The 15,133-nt window shown below is 51.2% G+C and overlaps 1 protein-coding gene, 1 pseudogene and 3 gene segments (V, D, J or C); 2 read left to right on the top strand and 3 right to left on the bottom strand.

Moving 5' to 3' along the window:
- The first annotated feature begins 84 nt into the window (after positions 1–84).
- Positions 85–2,637, top strand: LOC100549896 (vacuolar protein sorting-associated protein 29-like). Its single transcript, XM_010720334.3, has 4 exons — positions 85–291; positions 650–838; positions 1,374–1,609; positions 2,180–2,637. The coding sequence occupies exons 1-4, from the start codon at positions 289–291 to the stop codon at positions 2,295–2,297; spliced, it is 546 nt and encodes a 181-aa protein (XP_010718636.1). The 5' UTR covers positions 85–288; the 3' UTR covers positions 2,298–2,637.
- A 1,386-nt stretch (positions 2,638–4,023) lies between these two features.
- LOC146543184 (Ig lambda chain V-1 region-like) lies at positions 4,024–5,865 on the bottom strand. The segment is given in 2 exon segments: positions 4,024–4,325; positions 5,823–5,865. Coding segments are annotated over 2 exon segments (345 nt in total).
- An 846-nt stretch (positions 5,866–6,711) lies between these two features.
- On the bottom strand, positions 6,712–7,387 carry LOC146543183 (Ig lambda chain V-1 region-like). The segment is given in 2 exon segments: positions 6,712–7,022; positions 7,333–7,387. Coding segments are annotated over 2 exon segments (366 nt in total).
- A 71-nt stretch (positions 7,388–7,458) lies between these two features.
- LOC146543182 (Ig lambda chain V-1 region pseudogene) lies at positions 7,459–7,905 on the top strand (annotated as a pseudogene).
- Positions 7,906–8,317: 412 nt separating this feature from the next.
- On the bottom strand, positions 8,318–9,573 carry LOC146543181 (Ig lambda chain V-1 region-like). The segment is given in 2 exon segments: positions 8,318–8,634; positions 9,513–9,573. Coding segments are annotated over 2 exon segments (378 nt in total).
- Positions 9,574–15,133: the final 5,560 nt, after the last annotated feature.

The following is a 15,133-nucleotide window of genomic DNA, read 5'->3' as shown; positions in this document are numbered from 1 at the left end:
CATAAAATTCTCACAGATAACTCTCGCAGTGCGAGGACAGCAACACCACACCACTTCCAACCCAACGCGACGGCAACGGCCGCGCCGCCGCACTACGCATGCGCAGCACAGCAGCGCACGCACTGGGACTGGCTTTGGGGGCGGGGCCAGAGCCGCATGGTGGTGTCACGTGGGGCAAATCGAGAGCTGCCATTGGCCTAGCGGAGGAGAAAATGAGGCGCGCTACTTCCTCGGTACTGTAGTGTGCGTCGAGGTAACGGGTCGGTTGGAGCTCTGCGGCGGAGCAGGATGGTGAGCCGTGGTCTTGGGGCCGCTTCCTCGCCCTGCTGGGCTGGCGCGGTGGCTCCGGGACCGGAGTTTCAGTGTTGTTTGGTGTGGTGCTCGCTGTCCTTTGGTGTCCCTGGGTGGTGAATTCCCTCAGCTGGGCGGTGAGAGCCCCATGGGTGTGTCCTATTAAGAGTAGTCCTGGGCTGCAGTGTGGGCTCTTCGTGTGTGTTGAGGGCCGTTCTCTGGAAGCTAATTCTGGAAGAAATCCCTGCTGCCTCTGTAACAGTTGCTGGAAACGTCAGATGTACTGGAGCTGCTGACTGGCTTTGTACCATTGAGTGATATGGTTAAAACTCTCTCTTTCCTTGTACTGTGTGTGAAGCTGGTGTTAGTGCTAGGAGACCTGCACATCCCACACCGATGCAGTGGTCTGCCAGCAAAGTTCAAGAGCCTCCTGGTTCCAGGGAAGATTCAGCATATTTTGTGCACAGGAAACCTCTGCACCAAGGAAAGCTATGACTACCTCAGGACTTTGGCTGGGGACATTCATGTTGTTAAGGGGGACTCTGAGGTAATGTTCTTGCTCCTGTTAATTCCTCTGTCCTCCATCTTGCAAGCTGTAGTTGTCCCACTGAAACCTGGGAAGTCCTTCAGCGTTTGCAATTCGTGAGCACTAAGGTGTGGGGCTAGGAAGTAGGAATGAATAAGGCTCAAGAAACAAAATGGCTTTCTAGGCTTTCCTTATTGCACTTGTGATAAGGGAGGACTTGGTGTGTAGTGGTAATACATGCACTCAAGTTCTGCATGAATCTACTTATGATTGCTGTGATGTTGCTGCAGTCCTTCAGATTGCTGCAGGAATAGGGAGCTTCTTTGCTGTTGAATAGCCTTGAAGCTCCTGCTCTTCATGTGGTTCCAGTCAGACTCAAGATCCCAGTTCTTTGCTCTGTAGTTGCTCTTAGGATATTGCGCAAGCATCTGGGTCACTGTACAATCTTGGTAGTAAAAGGTGCTTGGGTAGTGAAAGGCAGACTTGTGTTGTGAACCTTCATTGTGTTGGTGAGGTTCTCTGTCTGATTGCTAACTTGTGTATTTTTCTTTCTCAGAGCCTGAATTATCCTGAACAGAAGGTTGTAACTGTTGGGCAGTTCAGAATTGGGTTGATTCATGGCCATCAAGTCATTCCCTGGGGTGATGTGGCAAGCTTGGCATTGCTACGGAGGCAGCTGGATGTAGACATTCTTATCTCAGGACACACACACAGATTTGAAGCATTTGAGCATGAAAATAAGTTTTACATCAACCCGGGATCAGCTACAGGAGCCTACACTGCTTTAGAAACGTGAGTGCAATGAGCCTTGAACTGCCTAATGCAGCTTAGCTTAATACATTGCCTCAGATGTGTGTTTGCCCTTAAGAGTGCAGCCCAAGTGTTGCAGAGAACTGGTGAGATGCAGTGCCATGCAGGCCATCTCTTCCCTTCCCCAGAGAAGCTTTTGGTTCATAAGGTTTTGGTGAGGTCATGAGCTGGCCTGGACAGCCTGGCACTGATGTGTCATGATCATAATGCAAAGCCCATACAATGGTGTTATGCTGTTGTTTCTTTCACTTGAAGGCATTGCCTTCAGGTGTTTTCTAGAAGCTGTGTGCTGGACTTTTGTTGGGAAACAGCCCCTCAGGGCACTGCCAGCATCTGAGCCTTGCAGGAGCTGGGACATTCAGCCCTGAGGGCTGCTCTGGCTAACTGCAGCTCTGAGTCTGCAGTCAGTGCTTCTGAGCTGTGGTACTTCCCAGGTAACTGCAGCTCTTTGTAATTTAATGTTTTATAATATATTCCCATAAGACATCTTGGTAAGAGGTGTAAGCTAAAAAGGGTGATTGACAAAGCATGTGTTTTTTTTTTCTCTTCCAGGAATGTAATTCCTTCATTTGTACTGATGGATATCCAGTCTTCTACAGTTGTGACTTATGTATACCAGCTAATTGACGACGATGTGAAAGTAGAAAGAATTGAGTTCAAGAAATACTGATATGTGTTTGAAACTGCTTGCTGACTTCTCACCACCTCTCTGATTCCTTCTCTTTTAGTTAAAGCTGAATCCGGCCACGTGGGGGTGCTGCTGCAGCGGCGTGTTGGGTTGTGAATCTGCAGCCACGTGAGCTTGTGAGGTTCACAACTAGGGTTTAGAGCAGGAGAAACTGATCAAGAGAAATGGGCCTATATTAAAATATATATATATATATCCTATGTTTAAGAAGGAAGTGCTGTTGTGTCCTTGCCTTGCGGAGTTGCAGCTAGTGGTTGCTTGGGATTGAACCTCTGTAAAATGAGCACAGAATAAAACAGTATTTTCATGTTTCTGGATCCTATTAATTGTTTATTAAATGAGAAGAGGACAGGAATTCAGACTTGGGGCTGGAAGGGAGCTGCTCTTTTCTTCCCAGTGTGTACCCCTGAAACCTCTCTGGATTTACCAGAGATGCTCAACGGACTCTTAACAGCACTGACCATGGCACCTGACCTCCTGCTGCCTCCAGCCTCCCTTCCTGACTGGTATGCTTGTGTTGAAGAGCTGTGGGTGAGGCTAGGCAGCTAAATAGCCTGGGAGCTGGCCAGGGGACTTGGTGGGAGGAGCAGGGCTGGGGAATGATGTGAATAGCATGTGGTACCACTGCTGTTGTGAGGAAGAAGGCAGCTTCTACAAATGCTTTGCAATGCAGGATGGCAAAGGGCTTCTGCTAGCCTTAGGCCCTTGCTCATGGTTGTGGTGGTGCTTAACAGTGCCAGAGTGCAGAGAAATGGACACAGCAGCTGCTCTGGGAGTAGCGACAACAACTATGGCTGGTACCAGCAGAAGACACCTGGCAGTGCCCCTGTCACTGTGATCTATCAAAACACCAAGAGACCTTCAGGTATCTCTTTATACTTCTCTGGTTCCACATCTGGCTTTGTTAACATGTTAACTGGGGTCTGAGCCAAGGATGAGAATGTCTATTACTGTGGTGACTGGGATGGGTGCTGTTTGGTCAGTGCTGCCTGCACCAGGGATTGGGAGAGGAGTGAGGGGAGAAAATGGAGCTCAGCGAGTGCCTGACACACAGAGTCTACACTAGGCAATGGGCTAAGACTGCTGAGCCCACAGGCCATCTGGTACTATGGCTGGTTCCAGCAGAAGACCCCTGGCAGTGCCTCTGTCACTGTGATCTATGCTGACACCAACACCTGGGACAGCTTCTCACCTTTCTCCATGTCCTGGTGCAGCTTCATGAGCACACTAACCATGATGGGAATTCAAGCTGAGGATGTGGCTGTCTGTTACTGTGGCAGCAGGGACAGCAGTGGTAAGCCTGGTGCAGTGATACAGGGAGATGTCAAGAAAACACGTACGGGGTTAAAAATGGAGGTTTTGTGCCCTCTTCTCTCATGGCTGAGCTGGGCTGTAGAGTGAGATGAGTTCCTGTCCCCTCTGCAAAGCACTGTCTGTGAATGATCTCCTTATTGTGTGTTGTGGTGCATGAGGACATCCTGAGGACAGGGGACACTTCTCCCTGTGCCTATAAGGGCCCAAAGTCCCTGGCTGTGTACAGTAAATCTGTCTAGGGCACCTAAGCTGTGGTCAAGTACTGCCAGGCGAGGGACCGAGGCCACGGTAGAATCCCAATGGGTCTGTGTACCCGTGCCAATGTTGCTGTAATGCAGACCATTACCCCCCTTTAACTTGTTAAGTTTTATCTCTCTCCTTCAATTACTCATTGTCACTGTACAGCACTGGTGCTGTCATCCCTGTTCCCACAGAAATAGTCAGCCTCATCCTCGGCTTGGACCCCAGTGATGGTTAATGTGCTTGTGTAGCCGGATGTGGAACCAGAGAATCGTGAAGGGATGTTCGAGGGTCTCTTGGTGTTTTGATAGATCACAGTGACGGGGGCACTGCCAGGTGACTTCTGCTGGAACCAGCCATAGTAGCCACTACCCCCGGAGCAGGTGATCTTGACGGTTTCTCCCGGGTTCGCTGACACTGAGGCTGGCTGAGTCGGCGCTGCCTGCACCAGGGAACCTGGAGAGGGAAAGAGGGGAAAAAGTGGAACTCAGTGAGTGTGTGACACACAGCCCTCAGCATACTGCAGTGGAATAACACTTCTGAGCATCCAGTCCCAAATGGAACCTCAGGACTCCCTCATCTGCTCCAGCATTAACAACATCTATGGCTGCTCCCAGCAGCAGGCTCCTGGCAGTGCCAATATTGCTCTGATTTTTGGGGGCCAGCAAGAGATCCTCAGACATTGCTTCATACTTTTCCTGTTCCAAATCCTGTGCCATGCACAAATTAACTGTTGTCGACATTCAAGCCAATGGTGAGACTGTCTGTTACTGTGGTGCCTGGGACAGCAGCAGTAATCCTGGTCTGGTTGGTGATACGGGGAGATGTGGAAATAAGGGTAGATATTGGGGTTAAAAATGGAGGATTTCTGCTCATCTGTCTCACAGCCAAGCTGGGCTGTACAGCTGAAGCAGGTTCCCGACAGCTCTGCAAAGCATGGCCTGCGAATGGCCTCCCTCTTATACCTTGTGGTGCAGGAGGAGATTCTGGTTATAGAAGACGCTTCTCTCTGTCCCTGCAAAGACACAGCACTGTGTCATACCCAGACCCTGTTTGCTGTTACTGCTGGCAGCTCCATCCTCCTGCTCCTGAAGAGGCATGCATGTCTCTTCTGAGGTCTCTTCTGCAATGGTAGTGATCCTCATCCCACTGCTGCCAGCTGAGGGCTGTCAGGCATTTGATGAACCCTATTTTCTCCCATTTCTTCTTTCCTTCTCCAGGTTCCCTGGTGCAGGCAGCACTGACTCAGCAGGACTCAGTGTCAGCAAACCTGGGAGAAACCATCAAGATCACCTGCTCTGGGAGTAGCAACAACTATGGCTGGTTCCAGCAGAAGTCACCTGGCAGTGCCCCCGTCACTGTGATCTATCAGAACACCAACAGACCCTCAGGTATCTCAGAGAAGGCAGCTTCTGCAAATGCTTTGCAATGCAGGATGGTAAAGGGCTTCTGCTAGCCTTAGGCCCTTGCTCATGGCTGTGGTGGTGCTTAACAGTGCCAGAGTGCAGAGAAATGGACACAGCAGCTGCTCTGGGAGTAGCGACAACAACTATGGCTGGTACCAGCAGAAGACACCTGGCAGTGCCCCTGTCACTGTGATCTATCAAAACACCAAGAGACCTTCAGGTATCTCTTTATACTTCTCTGGTTCCACATCTGGCTTTGTTAACATGTTAACTGGGGTCTGAGCCAAGGATGAGAATGTCTATTACTGTGGTGACTGGGATGGGTGCTGTTTGGTCAGTGCTGCCTGCACCAGGGATCGGGAGAGGAGTGAGGGGAGAAAATGGAGCTCAGCGAGTGCCTGATACACAGAGTCTACACTAGGCAATGGGCTAAGACTGCTGAGCCCACAGGCCATCTGGTACTATGGCTGGTTCCAGCAGAAGACTCCTGGCAGTGCCTCTGTCACTGTGATCTATGCTGACACCAACACCTGGGACAGCTTCTCACCTTTCTCCATGTCCTGGTGCAGCTTCATGAGCACACTAACCATGATGGGAATTCAAGCTGAGGATGTGGCTGTCTGTTACTGTGGCAGCAGGGACAGCAGTGGTAAGCCTGGTGCAGTGATACAGGGAGATGTCAAGAAAACACGTACGGGGTTAAAAATGGAGGTTTTGTGCCCTCTTCTCTCATGGCTGAGCTGGGCTGTAGAGTGAGATGAGTTCCTGTCCCCTCTGCAAAGCACTGTCTGTGAATGATCTCCTTATTGTGTGTGGTTGGGCAGGAGGAGATTCTGGGGACAGAAGGCACTTCTCCCTGTCTCTGAGAAGTTGCCACACTGTGTCATTCCCAGCCCTGCTCCATGTTACGCTATCTGCCCTGTCCTCATGATGTTGAAGCTGCCTCCATGGTGGGGTGCTCTGGGCTGGGCTCTCATCCTCCAAAATGGCAGTGGTCTCTTCTTTTCTGATGGTGGTATTCCTCATTCCACTGCTGTGCAGGGAGAGCTGTGTGAGTCGGGCCCTCACTGAGTTCTGTTTTTCCCCTCTTCCTCTCCAGGTTCCCTGGTGCAGGCAGCGCTGACTCAGCCGGCCTCAGTGTCAGCAAACCTGGGAGAAACCGTCAAGATCACCTGCTCCGGGGGTGGCAGCTGGAGTGGCTAGCACATGGAGTAGGTGGCACTGTGGATGGGAACTGTGCAGTGCTGTGGCTTTGCAGGAACGGGGCTAATGAGGCACTGGACCCAGAATTGATTACTGATTGAGATGGTTCAGTAAGGGAGGACACTTACATGTACAGCCTGGCAGAAAGGACTGGATCCTGCCTCAGCCATGACTCGGCAAGGGCAGAAAGCCCTGGTTTTGAATTGCAGTCTGTTTGTTACCCCCACATCTCCCTATGTCATTATACCAGCACTAGTGCTGCCGTCCCAGCCACCACAGTAATAGACAGCCTCATCCTTGGCTGGGACCCCAGTGATGGTTAATGTGTTTGTGGAGCCGGATAGGGAACCGGAGAATCGTGAAGGGATGTTCGAGGGTCTCTTGGTGCTATCATAGATCACAGTGACAGGGGCACTGCCAGGTGACTTCTGCTGGTACCAGCCATAATAGCTGCTGCTACCCCCGGAGCAGGTGATCTTGACGGTTTCTCCTGGGTTTGCTGACACCGAGGCCGGTTGAGTCACTGCTGCCTGCACCAGGGAACCTGGAGAGGAGAGAGTTCAGTGAGTGTGTGATACACAGCCCTCAGCATGCAGTGATGGGACTGAGCCCCATGCCTGAAGTCCCCTACTGCATGCAGTAAGTCTGCAGTGGAGTCGTGACACATTGAGGTGGGGAACAGAGTTACAGACCTTAGTTAAAAGTTGAGGTTTTCTGCACTTGCTGACTTAAGGATTATTATGGCTGGAGCTGAGGCAGATTTCTGTCCTCTCTACATGGCCATGTTTGAAAGTGTTCTCCTCAGCGTGTCCAGATATATAGGAGGTTACTTTGGGTCCTGAGCCAAACTGTACCTGCCCCTACAAAGTCATTCCCAAACTTGCTCCGTGTTGTTGCTGTGAGCCCCATTCTTCTGCTGGAGCTGTCTCTGTGCTGGGATGCTCTGATCTGGGCTCTCATCCTCCAATATACTGGTAGCCATGGCTGAGGTTTCTTCTCTTTTAACGGTGGTGTTTTCTTTCCCACTGTTGTATGTAGAGGGTTGTCTATGTTGGGCACTGACTGAGCACCATTTTTCTCTCCTCTCCCTCTCCAGGTTCCCTGGTGCAGGCAGCAGTGACTCAGCCGGCCTCGGTATCAGCAAACCCAGGAGAAACCGTCAAGATCACCTGCTCCGGGGTAGTAGCAACTGGTATGGCTGGTTCCAGCAGAAGTCACCTGGCAGCGCCCCTGTCACTGTGATCTATGATAACACCAACAGACCCTCGAACATCCCTTCACGATTCTCTGGTTCCCTATCCGGCTCCACAGCCACATTAACCATCACTGGGGTCCAAGCCAAGCATGAGGAGGCTGTCTATTACTGTGGTGCCTACGACGGCAGCAATGCTGGTATAGTGAAATGGGGAGATGAGGTGGTGAACTGATGTGCAGAGCTAAAAATAATGGATTTCTGCCCTTCTCCATTATGACTTCTATTGAGATTTTTTTTTCTCTTCCTGTGGTGCTGTTCCCTGGTTTTCCTGTGGTTAGAAGGAGCAGAAAGCAGTGGCAGGGGTCTTGCTGGGAGAGCTGGCGCTAGCAGGGATAGTGGATGCCCCAGATGGAAGAGAGGGACACAGCTATGGCCGTTTTTGATGAGAGGTGTCCAGAGCAGAGCAGCACATCCCAGTGCCTCAGACATCTCCTGTGGCGTGAAAGGGAGTGCATCCATAGCCATGGCCATGTGGAGGTAAGAGTAACATTCTTACTGCAGTAATTCTGCAGATGGAAGAGGAAGAAGGACAGAAAATCTTCCTACAGTTCTAAGTTTTCTCTCTCTCCTCTAATTAATCATTTTCACCGTACAGCACCAGTGCTGCTGTCCCTGCTCCCACAGAAATAGACAGCCTCGTCCTCGGCTTGGACCCCAGTGATGGTTAATGTGCTTGTGGAGCCAGATGTGGAACCGGAGAATCGTGAAGGGATGTTCGAGGGTCTGTTGGTGTTGCTATAGATCACAGTGACAGGGGCACTGCCAGGTGACTTCTGCTGGTACCAGCCATAATAATAATTGCCATAGTAGCTGCTACCCCCGGAGCAGGTGATCTTGACGGTTTCTCCCGGGTTCGCTGACACTGAGGCCGGCTGAGTCAGCGCTGCCTGCACCAGGGAACCTGGAGAGGGAGAGGAGAGAGGGGAGAAAATGGAGCTCAGTGAGTGCCCAACACACACAGCCCTTTTCTCTCATGGCTGAGCTCGACTGTACAGCTGAGGTGGGTTCCTGTTCCGTCTGCAGAGCACTGTCTGTGAATGGCCTCTCTATTGTATGCTGTAGTGCCTGAGGAGATTCTGGGGACAGAAGGCACTTCTCCCTGACACGCTGCAGAGGCACACACTGTGCCACCCCAAGCACCGCCCCCTGCTGCTGGAGCGGCATGGCTGTGGCTGAGGTCCCTTCTCCTCCACTAGTACTGTTCCCTGTTCCACAGCTGCCCAGTGAGGGCTGTGTGTGTGGGACGCTTGCTGAGCTTCATTTTCTTCCCTCTCTCCTTTCCCTTTCCAGGTATCCTGGTGCATGCAATACTGACTCAGCTAGCCTTGATGTCAGCAATCCTGGCTCTAACTATCCTGACTATCAGGATCATCTACTCTAGGAGTAGTGGCTACTCTGGCTGTTACTGTTAAGGGAGCACCAGCAGAAGACATCTGCCAGCACTTTTTTCTCTGTGATCTACCTCAACACCAACAGACCTTCAAACATCCCTCCACAGTTCTACAGTTCCAATTTGGGCTGCACAGTCACGTTAACGTTCACTGGGGTACAAGCTGAGGACAAGGCTGTCTATTACTGCAGGAATGAAGACAGCAGCAGTACTAGTACCACAGTGACAAAGAGCAAGGGAGATGTGATATACAAACCTCCTATCAGTGCTGGGAACAGTTGGCACTGACACCCACATCTGTTCCTGAATTAACAACTATTATGGCTGGTACCAGCAGAAGTCACCTGGCAGTGCCCCTGTCACTGTGATCTATAGCAACACCAACAGACCCTCGAACATCCCTTCACGATTCTCCGGTTCCACATCTGGCTCCACAAGCACATTAACCATCACTGGGGTCCAAGCCGAGGACGAGGCTGTCTATTACTGTGGTAGCCAGGACAGCAGCGGTACTGTTGGTAGTAAAACAGGGAAAACAGGGAGATGTAAAACTGAGGTACAGCCCTGAATTAAAAATTTGTTTTCTGCCTTTCACCCTCAGGATCACGCTGGATTATGCCGCTCAGGCAAGTTTCTCTCTGCATGGCCATGAATATTTTACCTGTTCTACCTCATTGTATGGGAGGTTACTCTCCCAGTTATGCTGGAGAAACCATAAAGATCATTTTCTCCAGGACTAGCAGTGGCTATGCTTATGGCTGGTACCAGCAGATAATCTTGGGCAGTGCCTGTCACTGTGTGGTATAGTAACAGGAAGAGAACCTCAGGCATCCCTCCGCAATTTTGTTTATGCATCTAACTTGAAGACCAAGTTAATCATTACTGTTGTTGAAACCAAGGATGAGGCTGTTTAGTATGTGTGAGCTACCACAGCAGTGATGCTGGAATGGGACACAAGGATGCGTAGCTGTGATGTCTACTTCTGCAGTGCCCTAGGGCATGAAAGTAAGAACATTCAAAGCCATGACCACAGGGAGGGAACAGGAACATGCCTACAACAACCTCTGCATGGCTAAAACACAATGTCAGAAACCAGCGAGGAGTGGGGCTGGGCACATCGCATGCCAACCCTTTGTGGGGACGGCTACAGCTGAAGTTCAGTCATAGTGAAGTGGAGTTGAACCAGGTGGCAGGCTGTCACCAGAGACAGTCCTCAGGACTCCCCTTTGTTTAATGTGACATTACAAACAATACTGTTAGGAATCAAACTGTATTGATCTGCTTGAGGGTAGGAAGGCCTTGTAGACAGATCAGGATAGGCAAGATCAATGGGCTGTGTCCAACCCCTTGACATTCAAGAAGGTAAGTGCCAGAGCCTGCACAAAGTCATAACAACTCAAAGCAGCAGCATGGGCAGAAGAGATAGCTTATTAAAGGGTCTTGTTGTAACAGGCCCTGATGGTTCAGTTTTATGGTCCAGAAGATATCTTCCACCCAAAATGGCTGTAGAGTAAGGATAAAGTGCTCTGGTCCCAGAATCACCTGCAACAAAAAAATACAGCAGGGATGGCATAAACAACTGTGGCCATGTTAGGGAACAGGTCTCTGTCTTAGTCCCAGTAGTCTGATCAGCCATAAGAGAGAACAACAAAAAACCTTAGTTTATAGCTGTGATCTCTGCCTCACTTCCATATCACTGTAGCAGCAGGAATGCTGCTGTCCTTGCTCCCACAGTAATAGACAGCCTCACCCTCAGCTTGGACCCCTGTGATGGTTAATGTGGCTGTGGAGCTAGAGAATAATGAAGGGATGCTTGAGAGTCTCCCGGTGTTACCATAGATCACAGTGACAGGGGCACTGCCAGGTACTGGTACCAGCCATAAACATTGTTAATCCCGGAGCAGGTGATCTTCACAGTTTCCCCTGGGTTCGCTGACCTTGACTCTGGCTGAGTCAGTGCTGCCTGCACCAGGGAACCTGGAGAAGGAGAAAACAGGGCTTAGCAAGTGCCTGACACACAACACCCAGCGCCAGAAGATGGCACTGATCCCCAAGACAAGGAGACCATGCATGTCAAAGAGGTTCTTTTTTTTTTTTTTTTTTTTTTTTTCTCTTTGCTGCTTCCTCTCAGCCTGGCTCTAGAGTCTCCCCTCCTTCTTACTGCTCTCCTTCAGCCTGTACATCAGGTCCCAGGGCTGCGCTGCATTTCTGCTCCTGCAGGCATTGCCTGGGGCCCTGTGGCTTGGGAGAAACCTGGTAGTGGTGCTGTGACTGTGATCTATAGTGACACCAACAGACCTTCAAACATCCCTTCACAATTCTCCAGTTCGACCCTGCAGTGCCACCACCACCATAACCAGCACTGCTGTCGTAGCTCCCACAGTAATAGACAGCCTCGTCCTCGGCTTGGACCCCAGTGATGGTTAATGTGCTTGTGGAGCCAGATGTGGAACCGGAGAATCGTGAAGGGATGTTCGAGGGTCTTTCATCATCCCAGTAGATCACAGTGACAGGGGCACTGCCAGGTGCCTTCTGTTGGAACCAGCCATAGCTGCCGCTACTCCCGGAGCAGGTGATCTTGACAGTTTCTCCTGGGTTCGCTGGCACAGAGACTAGCTGAGTCAGTGCTGCCTGCACCAGGGAAACTGAAAAGGGAGTGGAGAGAGGAAAAAGAAACTAGCTCAGTGGGCGCCTGACATACACAGCCCTCCCAGCAAAGCAGTGGGACAGGGGCACTATGCCCATAAGGCCCCAGCTGCACTCAGTCAGCATACCCAGGTCAACTGAACTGTTGGTGACCACCACTAGGAGAAGAGCCTGCACCATGGTGTTACTCCAGCAGTTGTGCTATGGACTCCAACTCCTCTTAGCCCCCCACCCTTCTACAGCACAAAGCTGGCACCTGTGGACACCAGCCACCCCCCTTCCATGCTCCCACTGTCTACTGTAGGCATTTTCCTTAATCCCAGAAGACCAATGATGGGGTCCAAAATGAGAACAAGCATACGTACTACTGTGACGACTTGGGAAACAGCACTGGTGCTGGTGGAATGGCACAGGGAGATGAGAAACTGAGTTCCTGATCCCAGTTCAAAATGGAAGCTTTCTGCATTTACTGACTTATGGCTGACCAGAGCTGTGGCGCTGAGGCAGGTTTTTGTCCTCCCTGAATGACCATGTTTATAAATGCCCTTTTCTCTCTACCTCGATGTAAGGGAGATTACTCTGGCACTTAGCCACATTGTACCTGTCCCTGCCAAGGCACAGTGCTATGTCAACCCCAGCCCTGATCCATGTTGCTGCTGTGAGCTCTTATCTCCTGCTGGAGCTGCCTCTGTGCTGAAATGCTCCAGGCTAGGTTCTCACCCTCCAACATACCCATTGGTGTGGACCTTTCTCCTCTGATGATAGCACTCCCTCTCCTGCTATTTCTTGGGGAGGGCTGTGCAAATTGGGCACTTGCTGAGTCCCATTTTCTCCCCTCTCCTTTTCCTGGCTCCCTGGTGCAGGCAGCGCTGACTCAACCAGACTCAGTATCAGCAAACCTAGGAGAAACTGTCAGAAGAACCTGCTCTGGGGATAGCTATGATTATGGCTGGTACCAGCAGAAGTCACCTGGCAGTGCCCCTGTCACTGTGATCTATGCTAACACCAACAGACCCTCGAACATCCCTTCACGATTCTCCGGTTCCAAATCTGGCTCCACAGCCACGTTAACCATCACTGGGGTCCAAGCCGAGGACGAGGCTGTCTATTACTGTGGTGGCTACGACAGCAGCAGTAATCCTGGTATGGTGATAAGGGAGAAAAAGGCATATATAGCGATTGTAAACATAGGTTTTTGTGCCCATCTGTCTCACTGCCAAGCTGGGCTGTACAGCTGAAGCAGGTTCCTGAGCCCTCTGCAAAGCACTGTCTGCAAATGGCCCCCTTCTTATACCTTGAGGTCCAGGAGGAGATTCTGGGTATAGAAGACACTTCTTTCTGTCCCTGCAAAGACACAGCACTGTGTCATACCCAGACCCTGTTTGCTGTTACTGCTGGCAGTTCCATCCTCCTGCTTCTGAAGAGGCATGCATGTCTCTTCTGAGGTCTCTTCTGCAATGGTGGTGATCCTCATCCCACCACTGCCAGGTGAGGGCTGTGTGTGCCAGGCACCCACTGAGTCCCATTTCCTCCCCTCTCTCCTCTCCAGGATCCCTGGTGCAGGCAGCAGTGACTCAGCCGGCCTCGGTGTCAGCAAACCTGGGAGGAACTGTCAAGATCACCTGCTCCGGGGGTAGCAGTGGCTATGCTTATGGCTGGTATCAGCAGAAGTCACCTGGCAGTGTCCCTGTCACTGTGATCTATTACAACAACAACAGACCCTCAAACATCCCTTCACGATTCTCCGGTTCCAAATCTGGCTCCACGGGCACATTAACCATCACTGGGGTCCAAGCCGAGGACGAGGCTGTCTATTACTGTGGGAATGCAGACAGCAGCAGTACTGGTACCACAGTGACTCAGAAGTGATACATAAACCTCCTTCAGTGCAAGGAGCAGTTAATGCCCTTAACTATCTCTGTCTAACAAGTCCCACCTCCATCTCTGCCCCGTGCATCAGGGCCCATGTCCTCTTGTGCTGCCAGGCTGCATACCTGGTCCTGCTGGCTATCTCCCTGCCATTCTACATCACTATTTGTAGTGTCCACTGAATGCACTGGGGCAACTGTTCCTCAACTGCTCAGTCTCTGGTTGATACAACAGCACAGCACCAGTTCTTCCCCATGCATCTCTAAAGCACCTTGCTGCCCCTCCATTGGACTCTCTGCTGAGCCCCATTTTCTCCCCTCTCCCGGTACCCTGGTGCAGGCAGTACTGACTCAGCCAGCCTCAGTGTCAGCAAACCTGGAAGAAACTGTCAAGATCACCTGCTCCGGGGGTAGCAGTAGCAGTGCTTATAGCTGGTTCCAGCAGAAGTCACCTGGCAGTGCCCTTGTCACTGTGATCTACTGGAATGACAAAAGACCCTCGAACATCCCTTCACGATTCTCTGGTTCCAAATCTGGCTCCACAGCCACATTAACCATCACTGGGGTCCAAGCTGAGGATGAGGCTGACTATTTCTGTGGGAGTGAAGACAGCAGTGATGCTGGTCCCGTGGTGACACAGCAGTGAGGAAGTGATACACAAGCCTCCTGTCAGTGCAAGAAGCAGCTGGCAGTCTTTGCTGCCTCTGTTTGATGGTAGCACAGGTCCCCACCACAGCCCTGCACTCCCTGTCCTGCAGTGTGGGTTGCTGTGCATGGTGTCCTGAACACATCCCAACAAGATGCACAGCACTGCAGCATGCCCAGCCCCTGCCCATAGCAGCTGATGCCCTTGTCCAATTTCTGCTGGAGCTGCCTCCATACTGGGATGCTTCTTGCTGAGCTCTGATCCTCCAAAGTGCCCATGGCTGTGGCTGAGGTCCCTTCCACTCTGATGGTGGTGGCACATTGCAGGAACAGAGCCCAGACCAGAACAGCTCAGTACAGAGACAGCTCCAGCAGTGGGAGGATGGGGCCTGCAGCAGCAACATGAAACAGAGCTGGGGGGTGACACAATGCTGTGCCTTTTCTAGGACAGGTATAATGTGACTTAGTACCCAGAGAAACCTCTCATATAGCTAGGTACACCGAGGAAAGCATTTACAGACATGGCTGTGCAGAGAAGACGTAAATCTGCCTCAGCTCCACAGGCCTGCTCAGCCTTAAGCCAGCAAGGGTGAAAAACCTCTATTTTTAACCCTGGTCAACCCATCAGTTGCAGATCTTCCAGGACACTATGCCAGCATCAGTGCTGCTGTCCAAGCTCCCACAATAATAGACAGCCTCATCCTCAGCTAGGACCCCAGTGATGGTTAATGTGCCTGTTGAGCCAGATTTGGAACCAGAGAATCGTGAAGGGATGTTTGAGGGTCTCTTGTTGTCGTAGTAAATCACAGTGACAGGGGCACTGCCAGATGACTTCTGCTGGAACCAGCCAT

The sequence above is a fragment of the Meleagris gallopavo genome, chromosome 17 (assembly GCF_905368555.1).
Source record: "Meleagris gallopavo chromosome 17, MGAL_WU_HG_1.1, whole genome shotgun sequence".
NCBI lineage: Eukaryota > Metazoa > Chordata > Aves > Galliformes > Phasianidae > Meleagris > Meleagris gallopavo.
The sequence above is the reverse complement of the archived record's forward strand: the minus strand, read 5'-3'. Positions and strand labels throughout refer to the sequence as shown.